At 34.1% G+C, this 13944-nt stretch overlaps 2 protein-coding genes across 5 annotated transcripts; one reads left to right on the top strand and one right to left on the bottom strand.

Moving 5' to 3' along the window:
* The first annotated feature begins 1042 nt into the window (after positions 1-1042).
* Positions 1043-3888, top strand: LOC131613544 (zinc finger BED domain-containing protein RICESLEEPER 2-like). Its single transcript, XM_058885204.1, has 4 exons — positions 1043-1191; positions 2027-3199; positions 3318-3757; positions 3859-3888. The coding sequence occupies exons 1-4, from the start codon at positions 1140-1142 to the stop codon at positions 3886-3888; spliced, it is 1695 nt and encodes a 564-aa protein (XP_058741187.1). The 5' UTR covers positions 1043-1139.
* A 4457-nt stretch (positions 3889-8345) lies between these two features.
* On the bottom strand, positions 8346-13227 carry LOC131609118 (uncharacterized). Of its 4 annotated transcripts, none has more exons than XM_058880774.1 (10): positions 13139-13227; positions 12851-13020; positions 12113-12175; positions 11978-11997; positions 11802-11846; positions 11286-11347; positions 9703-9839; positions 9520-9608; positions 8861-8999; positions 8346-8590 (listed from the first exon to the last, which is right to left on the bottom strand). In XM_058880774.1, exons 1-9 carry the CDS (start codon positions 13215-13217, stop codon positions 8867-8869), a joined length of 798 nt encoding a protein of 265 aa, XP_058736757.1. In that variant the 5' UTR covers positions 13218-13227; the 3' UTR covers positions 8346-8590; positions 8861-8866. The 4 variants fall into 4 exon arrangements, with proteins under 4 accessions (XP_058736757.1, XP_058736756.1, XP_058736759.1 ...); XM_058880773.1 differs by having other exon boundaries at positions 8346-8745; XM_058880776.1 differs by having other exon boundaries at positions 8346-8999.
* Positions 13228-13944: the final 717 nt, after the last annotated feature.

Raw genomic sequence — 13944 nt, forward strand, 5'->3', positions numbered from 1 at the left:
TTGGTATTCCAGTTGCAACCTGAATGGAAGTGAATGATAAGTACAACCTAGGGCAAAAGGAGAAGACACTTTTTAACAGATCGTAATAGAGAATTGCAGAGAGAAGAGAGACGGAAGCGAGATTTTGGAAGGCGAAGAGATTCAACGGTGGACACCATTGAAGATCCTAGTTCTCCCAATTGATTGTAATGTCTAAACTTTTTCATTTGTTCTTTTTGAATACTATGATAGGCTAAACCCCCCCAATGCTAGGGGGTGTCCCTGATTCGATCTGTAATAACTCTGGATTTGGTATTTCGTTAATTTAAAGTTTGTATTGTTCAATTCAATTGTATAATGTTTATAATGCTTTCTTTATCGGACCAATAAGGATTGTTCTGTGGTTAACAATTCGTAGGACTACAATTGTTAGGGTTTGTATACAATTGAACCTTATGATCATCACCTAGGACTAGGGATATAATCTGGTTATTCGGAAAGTCTTGATAAATTAATGATTTGGTTTTGTCTGATTTCTCTAAGGACTTAAGTAATCGGAGTTTAAATCAAATAAGATTGTCACTGAGGACTTAGGACAATCATCCTTGAGAATTAATAATTGAACCATATGCACGGGTTAACGAGATCTTCATCCAGAGGAATTAGAGCGAGAATCACACACCCTACCTTAGCATTATTTTCTCATATTAAAAAGTTCAGTTTTAATTTCCTTTATTTCTTAGTAGTTTAATCTCTTTTGTCACTTATTTGAAACAACACACATATGAACTTTTGTTTAATTGACTGAGTTCAATCACTTGTATTTCCTACGCAATCCTCGTGATCGATACTTGGGGTAAAACCCATTATTACTACATCGGTAAAAATAGTACACTTGCTATTTTTCCGATCAGCTACTGTACTGACTTTCATAGAGAGCTTACTTGACTTTGTGGGGGGTGTTTTGGCAGGTCATAGAGAGCTCATTTGAAGACTAAAGGAAGTAATATACAACATCAAACCTGATAAATTTTTGGTAAGTTATTGAACTTTAGACCATTTAACTCAGAATTTTCAATTGTACTGAATTACTTTTATTGATATGCAGTGTTGTGTAATGAGTCAGTAACTTTTTTTGTTATATGCAAGGAGTTTGAGATATGCAAGGAGTGCGAGATATGCAAGGAGTTCATGAAAATACGCAAAATAACGGTATGTTTAGGCTAAGTTTTATTCATGATTAGGTGTATGTGAATTATGTGATGGCCTGTTATTTACTATATGCTTGTTGAAACTACATGCTGTTAGGGGTTGTTCACCACACTAAGCTAAGCAAATGATGTCTAGATATCTAACATTAAAAAAAATTCATTATAATAAACTTCATTGAATATAATATTTAGATTTACCTTAAAAGCTGTGAATACTAAATACTGGACCCTTGAAAATATTTTGCTTTTAGTTGGATATATACTAAGAGCTTACGAGAAAAGCCACAGACAAATCTTTACTCTAGCACACAGGAGTACATTATCAAAAATTATGAGCCTCGAGTAAAAAGAAACTATAAAAAATATAAAAATGGAGACAAAAGGAAAGATGATAGCGTAGGATAGTATTGATTCCTTAAAATAGAATACGAAAATGTATAAACTGACATAAACAGACACTGTTCCAAACCCAAATCATTTGCACTGAGGCCTTCGGGCATTGTGAGGTACATATGTTCAATGATCTGCAATCTATACTGTGATCAAGGGATATTTTTCCCGATTTCATTGGAAGAAAATACTACCCAAAAAATGTTGGTTCCTCCAACACATATCTAATGTTTCTATCAAAACAGTAATTAAGTACATTAGAATAAGAAAATTCTATTGATATGTATTTTGTTAATTTATTTCTGAACTTATTCATGACATGTACTTTGTTAATTTATTTCTGAACTCCTTTGATAATTTATTTGTTTTGATATAACATGTATTTTGTTATCTATTTCTGAACTTGTTATCCATTCAGTTTGAATTTGTTATGTATTTTGTTTCAGTTATGGAACAAGAACCTCCAGCAGCAACCACACCAGCAGCAACAACACCCATTGAGGTCTGCACAAATCAGCCTCCTATTGGCCGGAAGAGAAGAAGAGCTAATGCAAATGCTATTAGAAAGAGGTCTGAGGTATGGGACCATTTTAACCTTATTCCCAATAGTGATCCCGCTACTGCGGCATGTAAGTACTGCCATCAAAAGTATATGTGTGACTCTAAGAAACACGGAACGTCAAATTTAAAGAGTCACATGAAAACATGTCCTAAGTATCCGTTGAACCTTTCAACCGACCCTACCCAAACCGTATTGACATATTCAACAATTCCGGGAGTTGGGTTGGTTCCAACATCTTCTAGGTTTGATCCTGTAGGTTGTAGAAAGGGGTTGGCTTACTTTATCATTTTAGATGAGAAACCCTTTAGAACAGTTGAAGGAGAGGGATTCAAGTACTTTTGTTACCAAATGCAACCCCAATTTACAATACCCTCAAGAAGAACCATAGCTAGGGATTGTTTTCAGATATATCTTGATGAGAAAGTGAGGTTAAAAGCATTATTTGGTTCTGATTGTAGTAGGGTGGCAATTACAACAGATTGTTGGACTTCCGTTCAAAATCTAAACTACCTGACCCTCACCGCTCATTTTATAGATAGGGATTGGCAATACCAAAAAAGGATAATCAGCTTTGCGATTATCCCAAATCACCGAGGTAAAACAGTTGGTAAGAAGGTTGAGGATGTGCTGAAGGAGTGGGGGCTGAGAAACGTTTCAACTATCACGGTAGATAATGCGGCATCAAATGATGTTGCTGTTAAGTATTTAGAGCAGAAGATAAGAAACATGAATGGACTTTTTATGGATGGATTTGGATTTCACATGAGGTGCTGTGCACATATACTGAATTTGGTCGTGAGAGATGGATTAAAAGTAGCCAGCACCTTAATTTCAAGTGTTCGAAATGCGATAAGGTATGTGAGATCTTCACCCCATAGAGCGTTAAAGTTCAATGAATGTGTGGGTTATGCCAATATTACATGCAAGAAGTCGGTATGTCTTGATATTTCAACTCGTTGGAACTCGACGTATTTGATGTTAGATGCAGCTGAGAAGTATGAAACAGCTTTTGATAAGCTAGAAGATGAGGTTGAGGATTATAGGGATTTCTTTGAAGGTGATTCCCCCTAGTAGTGAAGATTGGGAGAATGTTAGGGTATTTATTAAGTTTTTGAAGAACTATTATGAAGCGACAACTGTTTTTTCTGTTTCAACAAAAGCAAGTTTGCATACAGCTTTCCCTTTCTTGGCTGGAATTTACGTTGAGCTTAAGTCCTTAAACTTGGACCTAAATGGGCTGTTTGCTAGTGTGGCTAAGGAAATGTTGGATAAATTTAAGAAATATTGGATTGATATCACTAAGATGAACCAACTCCTCTATTTGGGTGTTATTTTTGATCCCCGGTATAAGTTACGATTTGTGGACTGGTGCTTTACTGATATGTATGGACCACTTTCAGAAACTAAGAAATCTTTGTTAGAAGAGATCAATAACAATCTCTCAAAAATCTTCATGGTTTACAAACAAGCCTATGACAATGTCGAAGGACCTGTCCCAGCTATGGCAGCCACTGTTTCTATTGGTGAAACTGCTGCCAACATCGAAGTACCGGCACATGTAGCTAGACAGAATGCTTTTCAGCAACATTTGAAGTCTATGGATTCGGTTGAAGAAGTAACTGAGCTTCAGAGTTATTTAAAAGAAAAATGCATAAGGTTTAATGAAAAGGATAAAGATAAGTTTGACATTTTAAGTTGGTGGAAACATAATGTTAGAGAATACCCAGTTCTGTCCCAAATTGTTAGAGATATAATGGCTACACCAGTTTCAACTGTGGCTTCTGAGAGTGCTTTTAGCACTGGTGGGAGGGTTTTAGAGGTATATAGAAGCTCTCTCAAACCTGAAATGGCCGAGGCTCTTATTTGTGTACAAAACTGGTTGAGGCCTTCATTAGATCAGTTCAAAGATTTGGAATTTACTGAAGATTATGAGATTTCTGAAGATGCTTTAAAAGGTATATTGTTTCTATCTGTCTTAAGTGTTAATTTTAATTTTGTTTTATAATATTTTGCTAATTTCTTCTTTATAGGATTTGCTGAACTTTCACTCGGAAGTGGAGCATCGTCTTCATCTCAGACTCAGTCACAGCCTTCTGGCTGTGCCTAAACACTTTTTAAGGTTGAATTTACTGCTTCAATACTGGTTGACATCTATATGTGAAAAGACTATATATCATGACACTATTTGATTCTGCTTCAATACTGCTTCAACACTTTCTGTTTCTTAGATTAGATAAGAAAGTACTAATGTTTGGTGAAGTGTTAGTTCAGTCTAAGCCACCCTTGAAAGTAACATGAATTGAGACATATATGATTCTGCTTTAAATATTGGTGCTTTAATGTATGACCCTTGAAAGTAACATGAATTGAGACATATATGATTCTGCTTCTGCTTCAAATATTGGTGCTTTAATGTATGAGACTTATTGAGTTTATTTGATTCTGCTTCAAATATTGGTGCTTTAATGTATGTGTTATTTCTAATGTTTTGTATGATATTTGCATCTACTTTTTTTGGAGTCATGGATGACTCGTTTTTTTGAAGCCGACATTAACACAACCAACACTTTTTGAAAGAATATCAAAAACAGTCCTGCACAACCAACACTTTTTGAAAGAATATCAAAAACATCCCTGCACAACCAACACTCCTCCGGTAATTATAACTGAATCAATTATTCACTAAATTAGTTTGGTTTGTAATTGTGTGGATTTTGTGTATTGATACCTCATTGGTTGTTGTTGTTGTTGTTGTTGTTTGTGATGCTGAACCGGAGATACTAAGCCCGGCTGGAGAAGGAAAAGATAGAAATTGAAGCTCTTTTGAAAGAGGGTGAAGACTCCAATGACCTTATACCAAAACTTGAAGATAAAATCCCCAAACTGCAAATGTTGTTGCTTGACGAGGAGAAGGTCTTAGAAGAAATCACAGAGAGTTCCAAAGGTGGGCCCTTGTCTTTTTTACTACTGATATATTTGAAGTTCCCTGTAATTAAATTTGATTTGCTGAATGAAATATTCATATGATGCTTTTAGTCCCTCCATCTAATTCTCTTGAGTCCTTCCACAAATTAGTTGCTGAGGTTCTCTCTGTATTGCAGCAGACAACCAAGGTTATCTCTCTTTGATATCTGCTTGAAAAAGAAAGTTTTATTGGCTGCAAAAGAAGCTAGATTGCTATGCACAAAAGAAGCTCATCCGCCTACAGCCGAAGTGAGTTTCTGACTAAATATAGACTTACTTAATAATGTAAGGTGTGCTGTTTACATTATAATGTAGCTACTTCATACAGGTGCATACAGGTCCAGAGCCTCATACAGGTGCTGCTAGTAATATTGCCTCATACAGGTCCAGAGCCTCATACATGTGCCATTGTGTAATTTTTGGTATGTTACTCTTTTATAATTATTCTATCAAATCATTATTAGTTTATAGATGAGTACTGACGTGTATATATTAAGGATCAAATTTATTTATTTTAGTATTGTGGAAATTAGTACTAATCAATCAACATCAACTTGATGAGGTCCAATGTTTTCTTGTTTTAACTATGTACATATTTGTGATCTTGTGGATCCTTGCCAGCTTAATTCCCAATAGGAGGTGTTTTTAGATAGGTATCATGTGCATTAAAAACTGGAAAATTGCATTATTATTATTATTAAGCACTTTTTTTAGTAGGAGTTTTGATACTAAACAATGGCTTGGGTTAGCATGATGTTGTGCTGATCAATTTGGTTAATCCCTCCACTAGTACATGTTAGTGAGTTAGTCACTATCTTAGTGGACCTTTTAGTACTGCAAATATATATTTATTATAGTGATTTTCTAATAAGATTAAAGTGGTGTTATTTTTTATATGGATTAGTGCAGTTTATTCCCTTTGAACTAAAATTAATTTAAATTTGTTTTGGTTAAGATTCATTCAATGTTTAGAAGAAGGAGCTTGTCTTAAAGGGAAAGAGGAAGGAATTTGATGCTGGACCAGGAAGTTGTGATGATGGACATGAACTGAAAGTTATGTTGATTGTGTTATTATGTAGCTTGTGAAGCTTATTTGTTAAATTGTAATATACTTGATGTTAGATAATTTTTGTTGCTTGAACAGTTGAACTTGATGCAGCAGAATTTGGTTCAGTTTTAAATTATGTGAAATCAAAGACTATGGTGAATTTGAATTTAATCAGAATGTCAAGTCTGAATTCAAATATTTATGGCAATTTTTTTAAGTAAATTATTGTAAAGATAAGGCCCACATTCATCTTAAAATTTAACAATAGATATGTGAAACAAATAAGGCCCAATTTAACAATTATAGATAGATTTTTAATCTAAATAAAAAAAATTAGAAAAAAAACTATTGGATTTTGTTATTTGGGCTAGATTTTGAATTGGTCCAACAATAGTTGATATCCGAATTTACCCGGCCCAGTTACCCGATCCGGATGAAACCGAACCCGAACATAACCGGTCCAAATGTAGGATTGATATGGGCCACACCTTGTCACCCGAGGGTTGGGCCGGATTGGTGTTTTGGGCCCGAATCCGACCCTACCCGACCGCTTGTCCACCCCTAGTAAGTAATACTCTAACCGAAGAAAAAAAGACTTTAAGTATATCAGGGATATAATTAATTGAAATTTACATGGGTAAAAAATTACCATAAAAAAAATATAAATATTTGACTTTAAAAATTGGCTTTATGCAACTGACACAGGTAACACGTCATTTAAAGTAAATTACCTTCTTTTCATCATGGAGTAATCACAGGATAAACCATTTTTCTCAGAGGCTAAAACAGTCTTCGTTCTTATGTTAAATGGATGGATAAACATATGATACTCTTGTTTGAGGAATTCAAATGCTTGATATTCTTGTGAACATTTTCAGTGACCAGCTGATAATAAAGTTTAACACATTTGATGGAGCATAAGTTGGCAACACCCTATAAAGAAAATATATAGCCCTTACAACACTTTAACCAAATTTACAATACATTCTACAGGTATTTTAAACCTTTAACGAATGCTGGTATTTGGATTTTTTTTGGCTCAATGCTAGTATTTGGATTGATTTGCCCTTAAACCATGAGTTGGCAATACAAATGGTCTTCATTGTTTGTGTATTGCTGTTGCTATTGTAGTATACAGCAAATTCCAAATGACAGTTGGGTTATTTGAAGACTGATTTAGTTGTTTATTAGACTCAATATATAGGGTCTAAATCAAAGCATGTTAGTTATTTAGAACTGATTTTCCCTAAGAAAGCTTGTTTGTATGTTTTTCCAAAAGGAAGAGTAAACAGCGCATTATAAAACAAGAAGTGAACGTCGCTGAAGCTTATTGATATGCAACCAACTTTTTTGAACCGTGGAAATATTTCAAGTTTTTGTCTGTTTAACTTCTTTTTCCCTTTCTTTGGAATATTCAAAGACTGCTTTCAGTGTTTTTCAACAGTGAACAGTTTGCAAACAATTCAGATTTTCAGTATTTTCCAAGGCTTTACAACCTGCAAACAGCTCAGCTCAGTTTGACAGTTCAGTTCATTTATGATAGACATGCATAAGCAATTCAGTTCTTTAACTTTTATATATCTGCTGGGCTTGGGAACTTAAGAAATCAATGCAATGAATCATAAATCAATTTGGTTCAGGATAAAACACAAGTAGTTCGGTTTGAATTGTTTTTCGGTGTGGTTTGGGATAAAACACAAGTAGTTCAATTTGATTCGAGCAAAGTGCATTTTCCAGTTTGGTTCGGTTCTACTTGATAAACTGGGCTGTGAACTGTGACAGGAAGAACTGCTCACAAATAACAAATATAAGTGTTCAAGCGTTGGAAGAATGTAATATAGAATTCTCTCGTAATTCAAATATACATCCTCAAATTGTAGAAAACCTGGTGGATTCCAAGCACAATTAGGTAGAATCATAAAAAATAAAGGGTGAAGACTTGTTGATCTTTGCCATTGGCCAAAGATTTTTTGTTAGAATTCCGGTTCAGAAAGTAGAGAGATTTTATAAGTTTTGGAAGGAAAGCGGGTTTTGTGGTCACTCCCCTGTTTCTGCATTATTTTATTGTCACACAGAAATTCATTCATCACACTAAGGACTTGTTCCATTAGTTTGCATAATATTAACCCAACATGGCTCCCTATCCTGAGAACTCTGTTTCATAATTGTGATTTTAATCCAAGAAACTAAATTATGAAGAAATCCTAATCAGATCAACATTACTGCTGTTGTCAACAAAGAATGTAAGACGCTACAAAGTGCCCAAAAAAATCATTACCAAGCACTAAATTAAAAACACGATACAGGCACAGCACGTCAAGTAGAGCAGGATAATCAGAAAATAGTGCATATTTCAATTTCCAAAATGTGTTATCTTTGTTGAAAACCAATAGGCAGCTTAGCTAGGAAAATCATACCCCAACTCAGAAAATATTGCTGCATGGAAAAAGTAAATTTTACAGATATTATATTGGTCAATAGCTAAAGCTGTGTACTAAGAAACAAATACATGAAAGAGAAACCAGTGTTGGTGTTCCCAATTTCTTCTGTTTCCTATTTGAATACCAGAGAGGCATGTATTTTTCTTTAGCCTGAAATGGAAGGTTTCTTCTATTTTAAACCACACATGAACCTTTCAGTATCACCACTACACAGTACATTGAGATCAACATTTTTAAGTGTTTGGTCAAGAAGTAGACTACTTACAAGACATTAGTTTTCCTCATTTGCATGCAACACAGTAGTTAAAGCCTCCAAATTGTTCAGATGACATCTAGGGCACATCGATCTGTTCTGAAGTTCTTCACAAAGTGAACTGTATGTTGCTTCGAATTTAGAAGACAGCTTGTTTCCAGTTAAGAAAACAGTTGTTCTGCTGATGCTAATCAATCAAACACTGGATCTATTTTAATAATTCTAGGATCTAAGAACAAGTAAGTTGTAAAGAGAAATATTTGAGCAAGATTATATGGCGGACGTATATTTTTCTGTCGCAATTAAGCATAAATTAAATTAAATTTTGTCTTGTTTTGCTTTTGTTTTCATAGATTTTATGAAACTCAGAATGTCAAAATTCTAGATAGTGAACATTTTGATTTTGGCAGTTTAGATCCTAGCATCGATCACACTTCTCATTAATTTCTAGCCTTACAATTTAACATGAAACATGTCAAAAAGAACCGCTTATCAAATAAATCGATTCTACGTTGAATAATATGTGTTTGACCTATATATATCTAAACTACATTTGTATATTGATGTGAGCAGGATTTTACTGTTAGTTAAATTATTTCAAGATTTCAGGTTGTGTGACTTTGTGAGAGACTATTAAAGCAACTATACCAGATTAATGGTTATAAGGATATATGGTGAGATCTTGCAATTCTTTTGTTTCTGTGACAAACATATTCATTAAAGACACCTTTCTTTCCAAATCAATTAACCCACGCTCGACCTGCAGCAGGTTCTCATCATGAGAAAGAGTTAATATAGGGGGAAAAATGATAAGCAAGGAAACTTAACTTAAAAGCATTTGATTTTGAACTTACGGTCTCATAAATTTTCTGCTGGGCTTGTAATTCACTCTCCTCTTTAGTTGTTTGAGATATTATCTCCAAAAGGCTACTTTCAAGAGCACCTAGATCAACATCAGTATCATTTTCTTCCATAGTTACTTGTGCCAGATCTAAAACAAAGTCAAAGTCTATCTTAGTAAGCTTGTTAAAACTCAATTAAAAAGTAAAGCAATATGAGTGTATAAGCACCTCATGCAGACCAAAAATAAAATTATGCAGAGAAAGGACTGAACTGCTTGAAGAAATCCTCAGCATTAATGAATAAATAATCATGACATACAATATCAGATATCAGAAAACTAGAAATCAAGCAAACTACGGCCTTAGGAAAACAGTACAAATTAAATGTGAATTATTAACAGAAAATATACATCTTAAAGTGAAACTGAATTGAGAAGAGAATCAGAAATTCTATTGCTTGAAAGATAGAATTATTACATTGAGTTGTGTTATGATGCAGTAGCATCTACTTATAGACTATGCCCCATGACTAAATCTGTTATGGCAGTTACAACAGCTAGCAACACCTGGCATACTAATTCTAGCGCATGCCTAAATTACAGGCTAGGTATGTTGATAGAGACTGGTTCTTTACAAAACAAAATTACAGAATTTCAATACAGAGAAATAACACATAAACAGAATGACAGGGACCAGTTTGGTTCCTTCCAAGAATTCGAGAGTCTTGGATCTCTCCCTTCCCAAATGTTCGAGAGTTTGGTCTCTCCCAATAACCACTCAATATTTCACAGATCAACCCCTTTGGTTCAATGTATCTCCCTTTTATAATTACACAACACCTAGAATTGAATACACATAAATAATTACATAATTAGTTACTGCCCACAGCAGTAACACCCCTTAAGTAGCAGCCATTACCCCATAAAGTAACTGCCTTTGCAGTAATTTTCCCATAACTGATATAATCAGTTTTGTCCTTTCATCTTATACCCATTTTGAATAAGTCTAACATTTGTAAACTCCAGTAGTGACACGGTTCGTGATTGGTGTTCATTACAGAGTTAACATATTATGGCTTCCACTGATTCTTTTATGTTGAGGGGTTTATATAATAACTCAATAGGAAAGTTCGGGAGTGCTCTAATTCAGAAACCTTACAAAAACAGCAACAACTAAACTATAAGTCTATAAGAGACCAAGACTAACAATGATTCTGCTAGCCAACTCGCTTAAGCTGAGTTGGCAGTGCCACCTGTTTGATCTAACAAGCTGAACTGGTTTTCCTATGACAACAGCACTTCAAATGCATATTTTGGTACAAATACGCATATTCCAGCAGGATACAGCAAAAATATTGTGGTACTAATACAAACATACAAACATGCATCAAAAGATCAACATAACACTAGAGGCAAAGGTAATTTTGTCCAAACAAAGTAAATGCACTTTGTCAGAACTCAGAAGGAATAAGAAAAATGTAATCTCTTTCAACACAGGTATCATCTAATCTTGTGCTTCTAATGACTTTATAATTTGACTAACATTAAGCATAGGAAGAAAATTGTCATCTATAACAATAGGTAGAATGAAATAACCTTCACAAGCTGCATCTTCTACCGAATCAATGTCGCAAGTGATGATGCTCTCTTGAAATTTCCTGTATTAAATAAGGAATCAGTAACTGTAGTAAGGTTAAGTGAAATTTGATGCTATAAACCTACACTTTAAAGATGACACTTGCCAACTTCTGCATTGAGTAATAAATAAAAGACTGTAAGATAACATGAATGAAAGTTATCAAATAAGTTTGAGAGCATGCCTCGCGTATGGTCAAGTTTATTATAAAGCCAAATTTTAATAGACATGCAATAGGGAGAAGATCTTCACACCTATCATAACAACCTCAAAAGGACTTATTGCATAAAATATGCACATATTTCAAAAGATAACAAAAAGAAGAGTGCTAAAACATGAAGACAATAATAATACAGGCATTGAATATACTACAGTATAATTTGATTTTCAAAGGTGATAACTGCCACTTTATTGATATGCCGAACATTGACTCAACGAAAAAGAGTATGCATAATATTTTCTTCAAGGAGATGAACCTTATTTTGGCATTCAGGTCAAGCATGTTGCAGATAAATTGATCACTGCAACAATAAAAAAATACGACAAAAGTCTTAAAAAAAACTTGCAAGACTTGTTATTTCCAAAACTAATGGCACAACATTGTCAAAACAGAAAAATAGTTGGAACAAGCACAAAAGTAGCAAGGCGTTACCGTAAAGCTACTTCTTCATTCTTTGAACATGAAAGCACATAAAATACAAGATTGAATGAGACCTCGGAATCTTAAAGAGCATAACAATTGAAATTCCAAATACAAGACATGATATTTTTTTGAGTGAATATTCACCTTGAGAGTTTCCAAATCAGACTCCACAGCATACATATCATTCTGAATTAGAGACACCCTCGCCTGCAACCGATCATATTTTCAAGTTCAACGGATCAATAATTAAAACAGCAAACCCTTAAATTTGAATGAGTATACAAACTTGTAATACATTAAAATAAAATATAGATTTAGCTTTGGAAAAATTAGAATCAGCCTCGACTATAACACTACTAATAATTAACTTCAAACGCACTACCACAAAATGTAGATTTACTAATTTAGTTTTGAAAAATTAGTGTCAACCTCAATCCTGACGCTACTACTATTTAACTAAAATTGCGCTAAACTAAAATATAGATTTAGCTTCTAAAAATTTGTTTCGGTCTGGACTCTAACACTACTAATAATAACCTCGTGAGGTTTTAAAAAACAGTCTGTCACCGCAAAAACGGCTGTGACAAAAAGTATCGAAATGTTTCAATACATTCACCGCTTTTATGATAAAGAACAAATTATAATTAATTCACACCACGATGATTGCAATTACTGCTGCAACACCTGTACCGACCGAAATCACGAAACCTTTGCGCGACCGCAACACGACAGCGATCGTTATTTGAAACATCAACTAAATGTAGATTCAGCTTCCAAAGATTAGCATCATCCTCAATTCTGAGGCTACTAATAATTAACTTGTAACGCACTAATAATTAAGTTGTAATGCGCTACAATATATGCAACTAACAATTAACTAACCTCTAGGGTTTGAACCGAAGCTTCACTCAAGAAGAGATGAAGTTCAAAACCTTTAAGTTCCTGTTCAACAAGTTCTTTGCAGCGCTTAGCTTTCTCAAGTTCCGTATTAGCGACGGTCAATTCTGATTTTAGCGTTTCGATTTGCTTTCTGAGAGTAACTACTCTTCGTTCTTCGGGATTTCAAGGAAAGAGATTAAGGCGCGAAAATTGAAATCAAAATTGAGACAATGAGAAATTCACAGTAGAGATTTTGAGAGTAACGAATTGGGAGAGAAATCGTAACCATACCTCCTTGAGATTTCTCGGTGGCGAAATTGCGGATGATGCTTAGCAGTTGCTTCTGCGGATCGTTTCCTGTTCCCGCCATAGCTCTTCGTTTCTATAGCTTCTTGAGCAAACAATGCTTATTTATACTTGGGTTTTCCATAATATTAAATGGGAAAAGCTAACATGTGCCCTAAGGGCACAAGATAATAAGATATTTATAGAAATATTTTCTTAGAACGCGTGCATTCAATGTATCGAAATTTTAAATATGATTTTATTGCATTTAATTACTTTTAACTTTTTCTAATTATAATATCTTAACATGTGCCCTTAGGGCACATGTTAGCATGACCCATATTAAATTCACTTGCCTTTTTTAATTACTCTCTCCATCTCTAATTATTAAACAAACTAGTAGGAAACCCGTGCGAACGCACGGGTCTGGCGGGACTTCACATTACATGTTCCTAATTATGACTTGAAAAGTTCTTTTATAAATATCAAAGATATATATTTAACCCTAATGCAACCCAAACTTAGTCATGTTAATCCCAAAACCTTAATAGTTAACAACAAAAGTGCTAATACTTTTAGCTCTTTAAATAAAAATAAAACATATAGATGTTACAATCTTCAAATGCTGTATTCTTAAATTATCAGAACCAATCAGTAACAAAGCCTGCATCATATACATGCATAGTAAAATGCATAAAATAAGATTTATATTTATCAAGACTTTGGAAAAAAATAATAAAGTGTGTAACATATATAGATACAAAGAATGGGTAACATTAATATATTTATAACTTATAATCATGTATCAAATT

The sequence above is a fragment of the Vicia villosa genome, linkage group LG6 (genome assembly GCF_029867415.1).
Source record: "Vicia villosa cultivar HV-30 ecotype Madison, WI linkage group LG6, Vvil1.0, whole genome shotgun sequence".
NCBI lineage: Eukaryota > Viridiplantae > Streptophyta > Magnoliopsida > Fabales > Fabaceae > Vicia > Vicia villosa.